This window comes from Myiozetetes cayanensis, unplaced genomic scaffold (assembly GCF_022539395.1).
Source record: "Myiozetetes cayanensis isolate MyiCay16 unplaced genomic scaffold, myiCay2020 scf12, whole genome shotgun sequence".
Classification (NCBI taxonomy): Eukaryota; Metazoa; Chordata; class Aves; order Passeriformes; family Tyrannidae; genus Myiozetetes; species Myiozetetes cayanensis.
This window is the reverse complement of record NW_026086826.1, coordinates 4,023,733-4,039,390: the sequence shown is the minus strand read 5'-3', so window position 1 is coordinate 4,039,390 and position 15,658 is coordinate 4,023,733. Positions and strand designations below refer to the sequence as shown.

At 53.2% G+C, this 15,658-nt stretch overlaps 1 protein-coding gene across 4 annotated transcripts in view; it reads right to left on the bottom strand.

Annotated features, from left to right (window-relative positions):
- Positions 1-15,658, bottom strand: part of RNF220 (ring finger protein 220) — a 214,952-nt gene that overhangs the window by 74,576 nt on the left and 124,718 nt on the right. For all 4 annotated transcript variants that reach the window (XM_050306885.1, XM_050306888.1, XM_050306886.1 and 1 more), the window contains exon 3: positions 7,332-7,461. In XM_050306885.1, the coding sequence (XP_050162842.1) occupies positions 7,332-7,461 (130 nt within the window). The remainder of the gene's footprint in view (positions 1-7,331; positions 7,462-15,658) is intronic.

Genomic DNA, 15,658 nt, shown 5'->3' with positions numbered 1-15,658 from the left:
ACCCGGGATGAGCAGCGGGGAGACATCACAGGCAATGAAATGGTTGGTTGAACACCTTGGAGGGTGTCAGAGCCCTCTGGGAAAGCCCCTGGGAGCTCCAGGAGGGCCAGCTGCCTTCCCCACAGCCAGGGAGAGGGTGCCACAGGAGAGGCACCCAGTCCTGCCTGCAAAGCACAGTCGGACACTTAATAGTACCTGTCCCCAGCATCTCCCTGGCCTGGATTTATGTCTTGAGGGGTCACCTCTGGCGAGACTCTAATAACATGACTTTATTAGCTTTCTTGTTCCTTCTTTAAGAGACAGTAGCAAGGGGGGAGGAGGGCAGCGGCACCTCTGGAAAGAGCGGGGGGTGTATGGATAGGAAGCAGCTGCCCTCGCGATTCCCCTTCTCGGTGACAAGGGGGAGAGGGAGAAAAATGATGCTCCCTCGAAATTTATCATGCACCCAATTACAATGTTAATTGGCAAGTCCCAGAAATCAATTAATTCGCAAATTTTTTTCATTTAAAAATTAAGATAAATCATAAAACGTTATTAAGCAAAGGCCAAACTCCATGAACTTTTTTTTTTTTTGTAGGCATCTGGATTTTTTTAATTTAAAAAAAAAAAAAAAAAAAGAGCTGTGTTGCCAAAGCCCGATGCCCTTGAGTGCCTTTGCTGAAGCACAGGGGGCTGTCATCAGCAGGACTGGGCTGAAGACAGATAAAAAAATATCGACCAGTCGGACACACTGCTTCTGCTTTATTGATCAGGCGGGAATTTAACTTGCTGTGCATATCCACCGTGTCAGCAAGGGCCACGGGCGAAATTAAAAGTACTTGGCTTGGAGATGTCGCCTTGATACCGGGGGGGGGGTGTGGGGAGAGAGGGAGAGAGGGGGAAGAAGAGAGGGAGAAAGGGAAGAAAGGAAAAGAAGAAGGTAGAAAAAGAAGAGGGAGAAAGGAGGAAGAAAAAAGACAGGGATAAGTTGAGAAGCATGATGTTGCAGTTCCTTTTCCCCAGTTGCAATCTCAACTTGTTGGTCAGGGCTCCTTGCCCTGTCTAGAGCACTTGCTGGTGTCTATTGCATGCAAGGAAGGGAATTTCAACAGAGTGTTGGAAAAAACCCTTCTCACTCAAAAACATCTCTAATCTCTCATTCAGAGGCTGGGGGACCTGCAGTCTTTGCTGCACAAGAAGCCTGGGGAAGTACCTGGCCGTCAAGTAGAAGTCCCCAGGCATAAATCAAGGAGCCCTGCGGCAAGAGCCATGACCCTGATGTGACACATGACAACAGAGCTAATTCACGTTTTACACACTCTATTTATCCTGCCAGGCCTGGCAGCACGGCCACTCGCCCTGCCCAGAGCAGCCGCCCACGCTGGGCCCGGGAAGGTTTCCTCCAAAGGTCCTTTGGGACAACACAGCCCTCGGCAGATCCCACAGAAATGAAGCACTGGAGCAGTGAGAGGAGCAGCTGCATTTAAACACAAGGTTCCCTGAGCAGGACCGGGGTGTGAACCCCAGGTCATAACTTGCTCTTGGTCCTTATGCTGACCAGGAGCCACACAGAAACCCCTGTCATTTGTGCACACAGGGACCGCAGGGATGATGTGCTTCCCCACTCGCCCATCAGCAGGAATCTCCAGTGCAGACTCTGGGGGGTTTAGATGGGAAAAACATATCAGAATGACCATGGGAAAGACAGGTCAGAAGGACCATGAAACGCTGGGAAAGCAACCTGTGAAAGGATGCATCCAGGATGCATCTCGAGAGGTCTGGAGACATCTCTCAAGAAAAGTCACCCTGCCTGGAGTGACCAGTCCATCCCTCGAGGTCCCACAGCCTTCATGTTTTAGCTATATTGCCAGCTTCCTCCTTATTCCTTATCCCAGAGGGCCCAGAGTTGCCTGAGAAGAGCCCCTGCTGTGCCTCTCCACATAAAGAAAGTAGGAGCTGAAAGCCCTGACAGCAGGGTGAGGATGAACTGTGCAGGACTTCCTGCTTCCAGCCTGGCTGCCAAAGAGGGAGGATTAAGAACAGAGAGAGGAAAAGAGCACATGTGCAAATGAGGGGGAGGAAGCTTCAGGGGATGCTCAAGGAAGATTTAAGCCTGGGCAGAGGTGCACTGAACACTACTGCAGGAGCTGGAGCACCATAGTCCCATGGTTGGCTCTTTATTCCTCTGACATGAATCAAAGCTGGCTCTAAGAGTCAAGCTAAATCCCCCATCTGGGCACTTCACCTGCTTTGTCACAGGCCTTCCCACTGCATCTTGCTCTGCCCTCCTTTGCCTGACACTATTTGGTTTTTTGTGACAGCATCTTTGAGGTCACCAGAAAACAGCCCACAGCACTTTCCATTTGCACCAAGGTGACAGACCCCGGTGCCCTCTGTGTTCTGGGAAATGCTTTGTAATCAGAGAATCAGAAATTATTCCTGGACACACAGAAAGGTCATTAGGGGAAATCAGTAGCTCCTGAGATGCTGGATGTGCAGAGATGTGGCTCCATGCACCCAGCAGAGTGTCAAGGAGCAATGAGAGCTGCTAGCCCAGGCTGCGAGCAGCCAACAGGTGGGCATGGGCTTTAAAACACAAATATGCTCAGATTAATTATCGACTGCAGAGGAAAAAAGGAAGAAAAGTGAATAAGGGGAGAGTTTGCACAGCCATGGGACCCTGTGAGAACAGCATCATCCTTCACTCCCCCACCTAAGCACACCCATTCCCAGAGGCACCACCATGCCCAGCCCTGGGATGCCATAGACAGGCAGAAATAATATTACAGTATGGCATGAGAATACTGCTGGGTATGTCTGCTAAGCTTAGAAAACCCTTTAAATTAAGGGGAAAGAGCTGAGGTAGCCCTCTCTGAGCTCACACTGTCCTTCCAGCTCCAAGAGCAGGAACAGAGCCAGCACAGTCCACCTCACTGCCCCACCCTCTGGACCACTCCCCAGCTATACTGATACACCTGATCCTTCTGGGGAGGGAAAATCCCAGCTCAGAAGCATAGGTTTGCTGCTGGTAATGGAGGGAAGAATCTGCCAGTCGTCACAGAGGGAAATAAAAACATGCCTTGCCAAATATATTTTTTAAAAAAAAGAGCACTGCATATTCAAGAACAGAGGATCGTGCTACTAAGACCCCTGCATCCAAAGGCACATTTCCAACCTTCAAATTGCTTGACTCAGCACCTGTAATATTTGTAATATGGCTTCCTAAGTTTTTTTAACCAGTAAAAGCCAATAAAGACCTCTTGACCAAACACTAGAAAGAACCATGGACCCACTGTGGAGCATCAGCTGAGGTGGGGCTCCACAGCTCCTACTTCCTATTTTTCTTTTGTCCTCAAATTCATCTTCCCTCCCACCCCAAACTCAAACCAGAGCCCCAAGCCTGCCTTTCACCCAGCCTCCCCTCCATAAGGAGGCTGTCCCCTGCAGTGGCTGCCCAGGGAGCAGCGGGCAGGGTTTAAGGGTCCCATGAAGGTTAAGGGTCCCCCTGCCCAGCATCCCCTCTGCTCACAGTATTTACCCGCAGTGACATGTGCAGCAATGCACCTGTATGCACACAGGGACACCCATGGGTGCTGCTCTCGAACTCCCCTGCACTCCCCATGTGGCCCTGGGCTGGGGAAATGCATCTGCAGGCAGAGCACCAGCCCAAGGTTGGAGCTGGGGCCACCGACAGCTCCAGAGAGAGTCTCACATTTCAGTGTGCTTTACTGCAAGCCTTTAGCACGGAGGAGGTGTAAAACAAGTGAATATAAATCGAGTGAGGATAGCAGGCTGGCATCTAGTGCACAGATCAGCTTCATGCACACAAACCAGGCATATTCATGTATTCTGCAGCCTGGCTGGGGCGCAGGGCAACAGCGTACACAAAGGGTCACTGTTATTATTTCCCGTTTTTACCTTGGTAGCACTTAGCAGCTCAGCTGGGCACCTTCTGCTCTCTGAGCTGTACATGCAGAGCAAGGAGAGCATCCCTTCTGCCCTGCATCGTGGGACTGCTGCTTGCCTGCCTCCCGCTCTCTGCTGCTCTGAGCCCGTGCTCTGCAAAGGTGAGCTACAAGGTAATTTCTTCTTTGGAGGAGGAATACCAACAGTCCTGCCTGGCAAGAGTTAAAACCCATAAAACCAAGGCTTGTAGTTTTGTTTTCTTTCAATTTATACCCTTCACTTAAAGAGGGGTGGTGGGGGGGGAAGAAACGAGGGGGAGAAAAAAAGAAAGCCAGGTGACATATTCTAAGAGGGAGCACCGAAAACGTGTTAAGCACTTCAAAATCTCATATATTCAATCGGCCTCTGGCAAGACATCTGCCTAATGTTAGCGCTTAAATATCCTTTTCCATTTTACATGCATTCAAGTCTCATTTGAGCGAAATGAAACGGTATTATTAAAGGGAGATTTTGCACAAATGGCCTGAATTTGACATGTCAAGTTCAATGAGGCTGTTACATATGTAACACCGAGAAGGGCTCGGAGGCTGCCGCTCTTGAAACAGCGCCAGTGGCTCAGAAATGAAATTTGCATTCAGAGAGCCTTGCCTCGCAGCACGGAGCTGCTCACGAGGCTCGGCCGGACCCACACGGGGTGGAGGAGCCGTGGGGCAAGCACGAGCGGGACACACCAAGAAGGCAGCAGAGCTAGAAAGCCAGGTACCTCATTCCCACTCAAGTCTGCTTTTTCAAGTGAAAGCTTGACCCTCTACCAGGGTTGGATCCTCCCGAGTGATGTTCCTCACTGTTCCAACAGCTGGTGTTCGTCCCCTGGACGCACACAGCCCTTAGGCATGGATGGGTGCTGCCCTGTTGCCACATGGCTCCTCCTGCCTTACTGCATGATGCTCCAGCTGGGTAGACCTTGAGATGTCCCTGTCCTGAGGCCAGGATGGTCACACCAGCATTGCCCAAGGGGAAAAAAAGGGCTGTCTCCTGTCTCTGGAGGATAGCAAATCCCATTGCCACCAGCTGAGCAAGGGGTTCATTGGAGTGGGTGAGTTGCTCTCGGTGATCTGGAACCATGAGTAGCATCATCCAGGTGGTGCCTACGGCTCCCTTGTATCTCAGCCCCAAGAAGCCCCTGTAGTCACCTGGAGAAATTCCTTTTCCTTCCTCTGCCCTCCTCTGAGCTCCCCACTCCAACCATGCCTGAAAGTCCATGCGAGTGCTCAACACCCGTCAGCGGTGATGGCACGGGGCAGCCCCCCCTCCTTGCTTCTCCACCAGCCTCTTGATCTGATCCTACAACAGCATCTTGGCTGGTTCACCCCACCACACAACCCTGTGGCCGTGGTCCCTTGGGAGAGATCTCAGCGCACAGGGAGTCCCGGTGCTGCAGCAGGAGCTGATGCAGCGCCCGCCAAATCTCCAGCGCTGCAGGCTCAGCAGGCAGGAGGGGAATCTGCCTTCCTAACCCCGAAAACAGCAAATGTATGATTTTGCTGCAAATCATTAAGGTTTATTAAAACTTAACATCACAAGCCATGATTGGCCGCATCCTCTTTAAATTAAAAAAAAAAAAAGCCCTTGGAAAGCAGCCCCTTGGTTTGCTTCTCCCCATCAGACTGATAAGTAACAGCTGCTCGGCCATTTCGGTAACAAGTCAGTATTGGCAGGGAGCGGCCAGGGCTGCCGGTGCCCGTCACGTTTATAGGCCCACATTTTATTTTTATGTTTATTGGGTTATTTGAGATCATTATTAGTTTCTCTCTTCTCTTGTTGATGTGTTCTTGCTCCCGGCTTCTCCAGGCGGGAAGGAAAGGTGGGGGAACGGGAAACAGGGCCACCCGCTACACTGAGCTGCCCCGCTGGAGCTGGGCAGTGCAGGGGACTTCAACCCTCTCACACCCTGCTGCCTGCTGTTCCTGCCCACTCCTGCTGCCCTCCCTCCCTGCTGCTGGCTGCTGGCACTTGCATCGCTCCCCTCCAGGACTGGGAGAGCCCACCCCTGTGCAGAGCTGCTGTATTACAGATTAGCCTCCACTGCCTGAATCCGTCGTCTAGATTGAACGTTATCTATCATGCTACGGAGGGAGTCGTTATTTAATAATTAATAAAGACCTCTGATTCTTCTTCGCCGCCTGCGTGGCCGAGTGGAGCAGGCCAGGGAAGCGAGGGCAAGCCAGGGAGAGCTGTCTCCTCTCTAACTGCTGCTGTTATTTAAAGGAATAATGCCATTCTTTTTCATTTGTCAGCTGGCCCACAATGGCCCTTGTCATGCTTTATGATTTAGGGTTTCCTTTCCTTTCCCATTAAACGCCACCTTCCCATCACCGCTTCGCGCCAGCCAGCCTCTGCTCCTGGCTTGCGGTTTCAGTTTCACTCTGATATTGGCCCAACTTCTTTGATGGGCTCCTCTGAGCACTAATTGCTTCTGTTCATTTAAACCTGTTCACTAATTTGCAGTGGCCCTTTATTAAGTTGGATGCGGCCCAAATTACGCCATAAATTACGCTTGCAAGGGGACTGGGTGTCGAGGGGGATAAATGGGCTGCCTGTTCCCTGCTCCCCCCCTTCTCTATCTGCCTGTGCAGTGCGTGGGGGATGAGGGTCTCAACTTGAGGCTGTGGGTGCCGAATTGGGGGGTATCTCAACCCAGATCCATTTGGGGAGGTCTCTCTCTCTCTAACTAAAGCTCCCTCCTTGTCCCTCCCTGTGCAATGGCTGTTGCTGAATTAAAGAAGATCCAAGGCAGAGATGGGATGGATTCTGCATCCTCCACACTGTGCACAGCCACGTGCACCCCATCGCCCTGGCATACACACACACACTGACACATAAGCTCTCCCTCCTCTCCTACCACCTGGTGACGTAACTTTGCTTCTAGTCAGCAGTTTGATTCCTTTCCTCACCTTTTAATGACCGGAGAATTCATTAATAATTGAAATAAACACGCTCTTTTCCAAGGCTGCTGAGTTTTATTAAGGCAGGGGCAGGGATATGCCAACCCTTGGCTGCAGCCATTTCCTAAATAACTGCCAGCAGTTAAAATGCAATTATTATTTTTTTTTTTAATAGAGGACTTTTCCGTGCTGGGGAAAGCAGAAGAGAGCTGAAGGTAGCTCAGGAGCAGCGTGCACAAATGCTGCAGGGCTGCTCCACCATGCAACGCGAGAGCTGCTCACTGAACACACGTCCCCAGGGAAAGGGATGCCTGTGCCCTCCAGGAGGCATTTCTGCCTAATTTTACCATTGCAGTGAACTCCAGGAAAATGTTTCTGCCTCGCTGTCTAGCACTAGATCTCCCATATCTGGTAGCTGTGGGTACTACCACCTCCTCTGTCACCTGCAGGTGCCCCATCTGGCTCCCCAGGGATGCTGGTGGCCCCCAAGGAGCTGCTTACCTGATGTTCAGCTGGGTGAGCTTCTCCAGCTCCTGTTCCATGTGCTCCTGCAGCTCCCCGGGGCGAAGGAGGACCTGGCAGATGGGGCAGATCGGAGCCTGGCTGTCAAACAAAGTTGCTTTCTTTTTGCCTGTGGGGAGGAAAAGAAGGGAGAAAGCTTTAGCTCAGATTGGCCGCCATCAGCATCGCCTTGGCTCTGCCCTGGTCCCCATCCTAGCACAGGACTGAAACCAGGAGATTTTCTCATGGTGTAGTCCCATTTCTCTCCCCATCCCACACTCCTTGGGGCAGAGACTGGCTCTCTTCTGCAGTGGGACAGCAACTGGCACGAGAGCATCCCAGCCCTGGCCATGGGCCCTCCAGTCTTACAGGGAGAGCAGCAACAGCCACATTTCAGGAGTGACCCCATGCAATCCCAGCTTCCCCAGTTTGTGGTGCAGGTGGTGTGACTTGGGGCAGATGGATGACACAGCCCTGCTCACTGTTCCTATTAACTAATAACAGTTAATTATGAAGAGCTGTCTTCATCCTCCTTGGCATTCCTGAAGTTGAGTGGGTCAGGATGCGCCCTCCCACGAAGTGCAGAGCAACTCTCCATGGGCACACAGGGTTGGGAGGCAGAGGAGAACCCATGGCACTAGGCTGCACATGGCAGGGAGTAGGTCTGGATGCTCATCACCCAGGATTTCTCACCCTGTCTCAGGGTTGGGCTGGGACTCCTTGTCCTCCCCACACCACCAGCAGCTCTGCACCCCAGAGCTGCCAGAGCCCTCAGCCCCCTGGGGCTGTATCATCCCTGAGTGAGATTTAGGGGTGCCTGTATGCCCCAATCCCAAGCTGGGCTGAGTCCCTGGGAGGTGTTCTGGAAGCGAGGTGCTTCCTCACACCCTCCTTACTCCAAATCCTCCCCACCACTCCCCTGCCCAGCCATATCTCCCTGCCTCTCTCCCTGCTCTGAAGCCAATTTCTTCCAGCTCAGAAACTTTATTGCCCCCTGTGTAAGGAATATACAGCATCTATTTAACATAAAATAAAACTCTAAAGCAAACAATGAAGTTTCAATAAAAGAGAGAAGCCCGTGGGTCCCCAGGCCCCCTCTCCCAGCTGTACTAGCAGCTCTGCTCATGAGAGGGCGTGCGGAGCCTGGCTCAGATGGCTCTGGCAGGGAGAAACGTGTTTTATAGCCGCCTGTTGTCATCCAACGTGAACCCTCCTGCTGGATTATTTATTTATGTATTAGACATGGATCAAATTGGTTAAATCCGAGTGAGAGGCAGCAATGCACAATAAAGCAGCCAGCGCTGGATACGAGGGGGCTGCGTGAAACGTGGCCTTCCAATCAGGAGCCAAAAGGTACCATTTTACGGCTCCTAACGATGGTGGAGCCCAGTTAAATGAATCCCCGCTAAAGGAATAGACCCTCTCAAAGGATAAAACATTGGTGTGACTGGCTTTACTGGGTCCCTGCTCCTCCCTGTATAACCTCCTGGTGCAGGTGTTTAATGAAAGAAAGGGTCTGCAATAAGTTTGAGAGTCACCTTGGCTCATCTTTGCCTTCCAGCAGGACACAGTTTATGTGCCTGGTGGAAGCAGGGCTATCCCTGGGACATTACGTGCCCTTTCCTTCAGCATCCCTATAGGAGCTGGGAGAAACTGAGGCATGAGGGGCAATTTGAGTCAGGCCAGTGTTATGGTGCATTCCCTACCTCCCCAGCTTCCCTACCCACTGGGAACTCTCCCATTTGCAGAGAAGAAACCCCGCTGTGGCCTCTCCTCCAGCCCTGGGCTACTCCCAGAGGCTCTGAAGCAGACCTGAGGTGCCATGGCCCTCATCCCCACCACCTTTCTAGGTGCTGGGGAGGACACAGCATGAAGCCCATGAAGCAACTGGGAACATGTTCCTCTCTCCTCCTTCCCTCATGTTTAAATAATGTCCAGAACCCAACCCAAAACCAGACACCCAGCTCCTGCTGACCCTTGCCAGAAAGGTCAGCATTTCAGTAATTCCACCTTCCTCTTGGAGCTTTTCCACTTTTGTCTAGTGGGGGCCCAAAATAGCCCAGGAGCGTCCCCGACCACCTGCTATTTATAACCCCAACTTCACAGCAAAACAATGGAGCTGTCTGAGTCTCCCTCCCAAAATAAACAGGCAGCCTTTGAGTGGACGGGAAATCCTGCTGGATCCCCACTGTGGGGTGTACAGATGGATGGGTAAACAGGCTGCCCTCCGCCCTACCGCGCTGCATCCCCGCCCCCAGCCCAGGCCACCGCTGTGGGGGCTGTGAGACCCCCTCGCCTGCCGTCCACAGCTTCAGCTGGTGGGGCAGGGATGCTCTCAGCAGCGCAGGAGGGTGAAACAGAGGTTGAGCATCCCTGTGTCTCTGTTCTCCAGAGAGCCCAGAGGTGTTCGTTTGCTGGGGGGAGGTGATGGAGTGTCCTGGACCTGGGTTTGGCAGCCTCAGGAAGCATAAGTGGGGTCCCTCCTGGGGACCAGCTCTGTACACCAGACAGGTGGCTTTTTTAACCTCCTGCACACCCAAGTCCTCGTTCCCTGCTTTAACTCCAGTACCTTTCCATGGGTGCATGTTCCTAATCAGGGGCGACTTTGGATTTCTGTGGCTGGAGCAACCAGGAGGGATCTCAGGCCATGGGAAGGAACCTCGCTGCCTTCCATGGCTGGTCCCAACCCCAGCTCAGGCCAGCAGGAGAAATGAGCAGCAATGCCCTTTTCCACCAGCTACACCAGTGATACAGTGACGAATTCATGCCAAGGAAGGATGTGACAGCTGTCACCCCTCATCCTTGTGACAGGCGGGGAAGATCCCCTTGCTCCGGTGAGTGCGGGAGGATGGTGCTTGCCCTGAAATGAGGGCTTCCAGAGGGGCAGGAGAACAGGAACCCAGACATGCAGCCAAGTCCCTGAAGTACAGATTGCAAAGCAGGAGACAGAAAGAGCCCCAGCTCCAGGCCCGAGGGGCTGACAACCGCGCTTTCGCAGGAGCAGGGCTAAGTGCGCGTGACAGGCAGAAGGCAGGGACCATCTCCCCTGCCAGCAGGACACCTACGCAAGCCTCCCCAGGTCTGTGGAACCCACTGCCTGCCTGCAGTGCCACAGAGGCTGCTGTTGGGATGCGTCTCCCCAGATCAGCGGCATCCGTGTCCGCAGCACACCCCAGAGCCTCGCACGCGCCCACGCTGCGGTGTCTCGAGCCGGGCAGTGGTACCCAGCTCCACGGCGTGGGATGCTGGGTTGTGGGGAGAGGGAGAGGATGGGCTTGGCAAGCCCTCAGGTTATGTTTGTGAACATAACCAAGGTGGAGGAGGATGCATATATCCCCCCTCTCGCTTTGGGAGCAGGGACATCCTGATATCCATGAAAAACACAAAGGATGCCGCACCACGTGTGTGGTTGGGCCGTGCTGGGTGGGGTGTAGGTGCCTACCCCGCTGGATGGAGCAGAGGGCATTGATTTGCACAGGGTGAAACAAAGGATGCACATCCCAGAGTGGGATGGACCTGCGCCTACTCCCTGCTTGTCCTTCCCTGCCCTGTGCCAAACCCGCTCCTGGGAGACGCTGAATGGCCCTTTTCAGGCTTTTGTTTTTTGGCAGCTGTGTTTTTGTTTTCTTTGCCCCTCTCTCTCCCCTTCCCTCTCTGGTTACTCGGTAGGCTCAGCTCCAGTGTTTACCCTCCTCGGCTCTGCCGTGCTTCCCCTGCTGCCGACCCCCCGCTTGCCAGTGCCAGAGAGATGAAAAGGCAGAGCCTCGGTGCTCCCGCTGTTTGCACGGTCTCCTGGGCTCCGAGGAAATGTTTAACTCCAAGTGTTGAAACTGAATATTTCCTGCTCTGAAAGCAGAGGGCTCCGTGTGCAGATGCACCCCTGTGTGGAGGAATTTATCCACAGGTACCTTCGCAGGGCATCTGCAAATGGATCCCAGCCCAGGTGGGGACTGAACCGAACCCTCCTGATCCCACTGGGGATGGAGGGCTAAATCCTGCACACTCACACACACTGATACAGATCCAACACAATTCCCATAAGTCCTCTGAGAAAAGCCTGATTCACCACAAAGCAGCTGGTAATGGGACCTGGGCTTCCTTCAGACTGGGAGTGGGGCTCAGGTAATGGGGACACAAGTGTGACACTGAGCCATGGAGCCATGAAATCATCCCTGCTCCTGCCCCACGCCTGTGCCCTGACACCTCTGTGGGGCTTATGCAGGGTGGGAGTGGGTCACTTGAAAGAAAGAGCTTTCCCTCACAAGCAGAATGCAAACTGCTGTTTTGGAGAGCATTTAAGTGAGAAAAAAGGGAGCCCAGCCCACCAACAGCCATGACAGCAGGGGGTGCATACAGCGCCTCACCACTACACAGCACAGAGGGAACGATCCTCCCAAATCACTCAATGAGCAAAGTTTACAAGACATGAGGGCTCTCTCTGTCCAGGAGCTCAGCACATTGCCAAATGAATGAAATAAATTGTCTATAACTCAATTGTTCATCTCCACTGATGGCTTCATGCAGAGTCAGGTGCCTCCCAAGGAACTGCTGCAATGGGTGGCACAGGGGGTGCCACTCGCTTCTCCCTGTGCTGTCTTTCCCTGTGGCCATCTGAAACTTGCTTCCATGAGGACCAGCTGTTCTCTCCCAACTCCCAGTTTCTCCCATCTCAAACTGTTTTCCACTTCTCTGAGTACCAAACCTCCCCCCCCCCCCGAGATGCCTCCCTTCATCTCATCCTCGCATTTCCTCTCTCTCCCTCTTAAACACTCCATCATTTAAACCCAATCAAAGCCAGTTGATCTGAAACTCTTCTGAATAGAAATGACCCCACGCTGGGGCCCCGCGGCCCCTCGCGCTGCTTCGGGGGCCGCTCTGAAACCAGGTGGGTGGTAATGGAAGTGCTGACACAGGCTCCTTGACAGCATCGCCACTGCCAGCGCCTGTAATAATCCCTCCCGGCTGCCCTGCAACTCCGTTTCCGCGGCGATTATTTTCCATTCGATGATGGGCTTGCTGTTATTTGTGTACTGATAGCAGATATCTCGTGTGACAAGCCTCCTTTCCTTCCAGCTCAAAAAACAATAATTCAAAGAAAGCCCCATATTATCTTGGAAATAGCAAAACACTCGCTCTTCCCCCTGGCGAGCCTGCACCACAGCTGATGAGGCTCGCAGAGCACTGGCAGTAAGTGGCAGCCAAGGGGGGATGACAACAGTGGGACAAGGAAGGCAGACAAGGTTCGTGTGTCAGTGCAGAGCACCCCAGAAGAACAGCAGAGGCAAAGAAGTATTTGGTAATCGAGTGAGCGAGCAGGAATAATGCTGCTCATTGCTCTCCCATCTCCCTGTTATTTCCTGGTGTGGTGCCAGTGCCATCCCCATGGGGCTGCATCCTGTCTGCTGGGCCCTGCCTTGCATCCTGCTGTTTGGTACCAAAAGGTATATGGCCCTCAAAAACCTGCACTTGAGGTCAGGGCACCTCCCACTCCTTCCAGCAGGCCCTTCCCATCCCATGGGCTCCTGCCTGGCTGTGGGATGCAGACCTCGGCTGTGTAGGATGCAGAGCTCAACTTGCTGCCCAGGACCAGGCACCCTGGATCTGGCCCCTCCTGCAGTTGCTCTGCACAGGGCAGTGGAGATCCAGGTGTCAGGGACAGCGATGGGCAGTGAGGTGACTCCAGGATTGTGTGCTGTGGCTGATTCAGTGTCTGGCCATAAATGCATCCACAGCACGACTTAACTCTGCAAACAGCCCACAGTACAGCAAGCACATCCAGATCGGCAAAGAATCACCCTGCATCGAGCAGACCTTCCCTGGAGCACGTGCCTTTTGGAAATCTGTGCAGGCAGGAAGGTGGCAGAGTCTGGGAAAATGGCTTTTCATGTAAGGAAAGGCTATTTGAGGAATTGCTTTTCTACTCCTGCATGACAGTGCAAAGCTACCACAGGGATCCAGTAGAAGCTGGACTTGGATTGTGCTGGGCACACCACGAGGCCACTCCAGCAAAAAGAGGCATAGGCATATGTGACAGCCGGGTTTGTGTTTAAAACACAGAGAGACACAGACAGGCAGAGGGACCTCTGCAACCCCATGAACAGACTGGATCACAGAGAAGAGCTGTTCAGAGCTGTTCTCAAATCTGCTGTATCCCCACCAAGGGTCTGATCCCCTGCGCTGCTCCCTGCCAAGGTGCCCAGGCTGCCAAGCAGCTTAGAAAATACACCTGCTTCTCTTGAGGGTAAAAGCTACAGAGGGATCTGAGGCAGAAAAGCTTGCTAAAATCCTGATTTCCTTCTGAAGGAAAGAGCTGCTCTTGTAGCTGCCTGTCCAGATGAGCTGGATGCTGGAGAGGACTGGTGTAAGCTGGTGCAATGCTGCTGCCACGCAGCTAACCCCAGCTGGGGCTGATCCCACGGGTCACTCAGTAAGAGCACGTGTTTAAACAGCACTCTGGGCTCTTTAGGGGCTGTTGCACATCCCGGTGGGTCGTCTCACATGGTGAGTTGCATCCTGGCAGCGAGGAGAGGAACCCCTTGGAGCACCTGACCCCACCGCCCATGATCCGGCCCTGGCTCTCTTCTGCGGAGATCATGGCTGCCCAGTGCGGGGCAGTGGAAGATGGATTGAGCTGGGCAATAATTTAAGAAACTGAGTGAGTCTGTACATCCAATCACTTTACAAATCAGGGGAAAGGGAGAGAGGAGGAAAGGCAGGAGGGGGGGGTGGGAGAGTGAAAAGGCCGCGCAGGGAAATGCATCACAATTACTGTCTCGGCTCTAATGAGGAGCCTGTCATGAGGCTGTCATCCTGCGGAAAGCCACCTACTCAGAAAGATTCAATAAAAAAGTAGCAGAGAGATAAAAAAGAGATATATTTCAGCCCTTGCTAATATTCCTTTCATTTGTCCCAGCACAAAATAAGATACTGCACTTAACCGGCTCGGTTAAAATGAAAAGGGGGGGGGCGGGAAGGGAGCAGCATTGATCAATACCACTAAAAGCCGGGAGACACGGTGATGGAGTGCAATTTTTTTGTCTGTGCTGAAGCATAGCAGAGGCCCGGGCGGGGTAATTTATGATTCGCACGCATGGCGGCTAACTAGAGGCTGACAAGACAATGAATCCTCGATGAGAGGGACGCAGGCCGCTGGGAGAGCTGGAAAGGGAGAGCGTGACAGGGACCTGGAAGGGAGAGGGGAAGAGGAGGGCTGGGACGGGCTGCGATCCTGTCTCCCCATGGTGCTGCTCAAGGTGGCCCCGCAGAGCAGAGCAGAAACACTTTCCTGGGCTTCACGAGAAGAAAGTGAGAGAAACCAAGAGAAAGGCAAGGAAGGGGCTGCACTGCCTCCATCCCCACCCTCCTCCCTCACAGCTCCCAGTGGGGCAGGCTGCCCATGCAAGCTTCCCCCAAGGAAGCACTCTGGGGCCCAGTTGCAACCCTCACTGTGCTGGAGATTGACCAAACAAGGTCATCAGGGACAGAGAGGGATCCCCCTTCTCTGCTCCAGATTCTCTGATGGGTACTAGCATGTGTTTGGGAAACCTCTGGACCTTCCCGCTGCCACCCACACTCTGCCCTGGCAGTGAAACTGGAGCCTCCTCCAACCCTCCGCCCCATCTCCAGAAAACACAAGTCCTGGGGAGCATCTGGGTCTCCCCAGCATCTGTGTGGTCCCTGGCTTCAGTGAATATGACACAGCAGAAACACTCCTGAGGGAATCCTACAGCTCTGTCCTTCTACCCTGGGGGATATCCTGGAGAATGATGCACCTCCTTCCCCCATATCCTTGAGCTGCCCTCCATTGCTGTGTAGAGGCATTGCCAAAGTGTGCTTTGACTACCCATGCAAAATACCTGGAGCAAAATACGTTCTTTAACTGCCAAAAATTTATGACAGTGGGAAATAGAGAAGGTGGGAGTTTCACAGAAACATCCCTGTATCTGGCTGGGAGCCTGTACAAGAGCTCGAGTCTCAGGTCCTGGGCACTTCTGGGGCCTGCATCATGCCTTGATTGTTTCACTTGGACCACAAACAGGGATGCAGATGAGACTGGGAGCAACAGTCCTGCACAGGGACTGGGAGAGAGCTGGAGGCGTTTTCCCTCCCAGCCCCATTCCGCCACTGCACATCTCAGCTCCCTGGAAAACCTGCAGGACAATCCTGCACCGGGCAGAAGTTTCTCAGCTCTCTCAGCCCCATCCTCCTGCTTCTCTGGGTCCTTGGTGAAGGATCTGGCTGTATCCCAAGAAACAGGACCAGCCTGAAAATGGGTCTCTGCCTTCCCCACTGGCAGTGAAACAAGAGCCTAGCGACTACCCCACTGC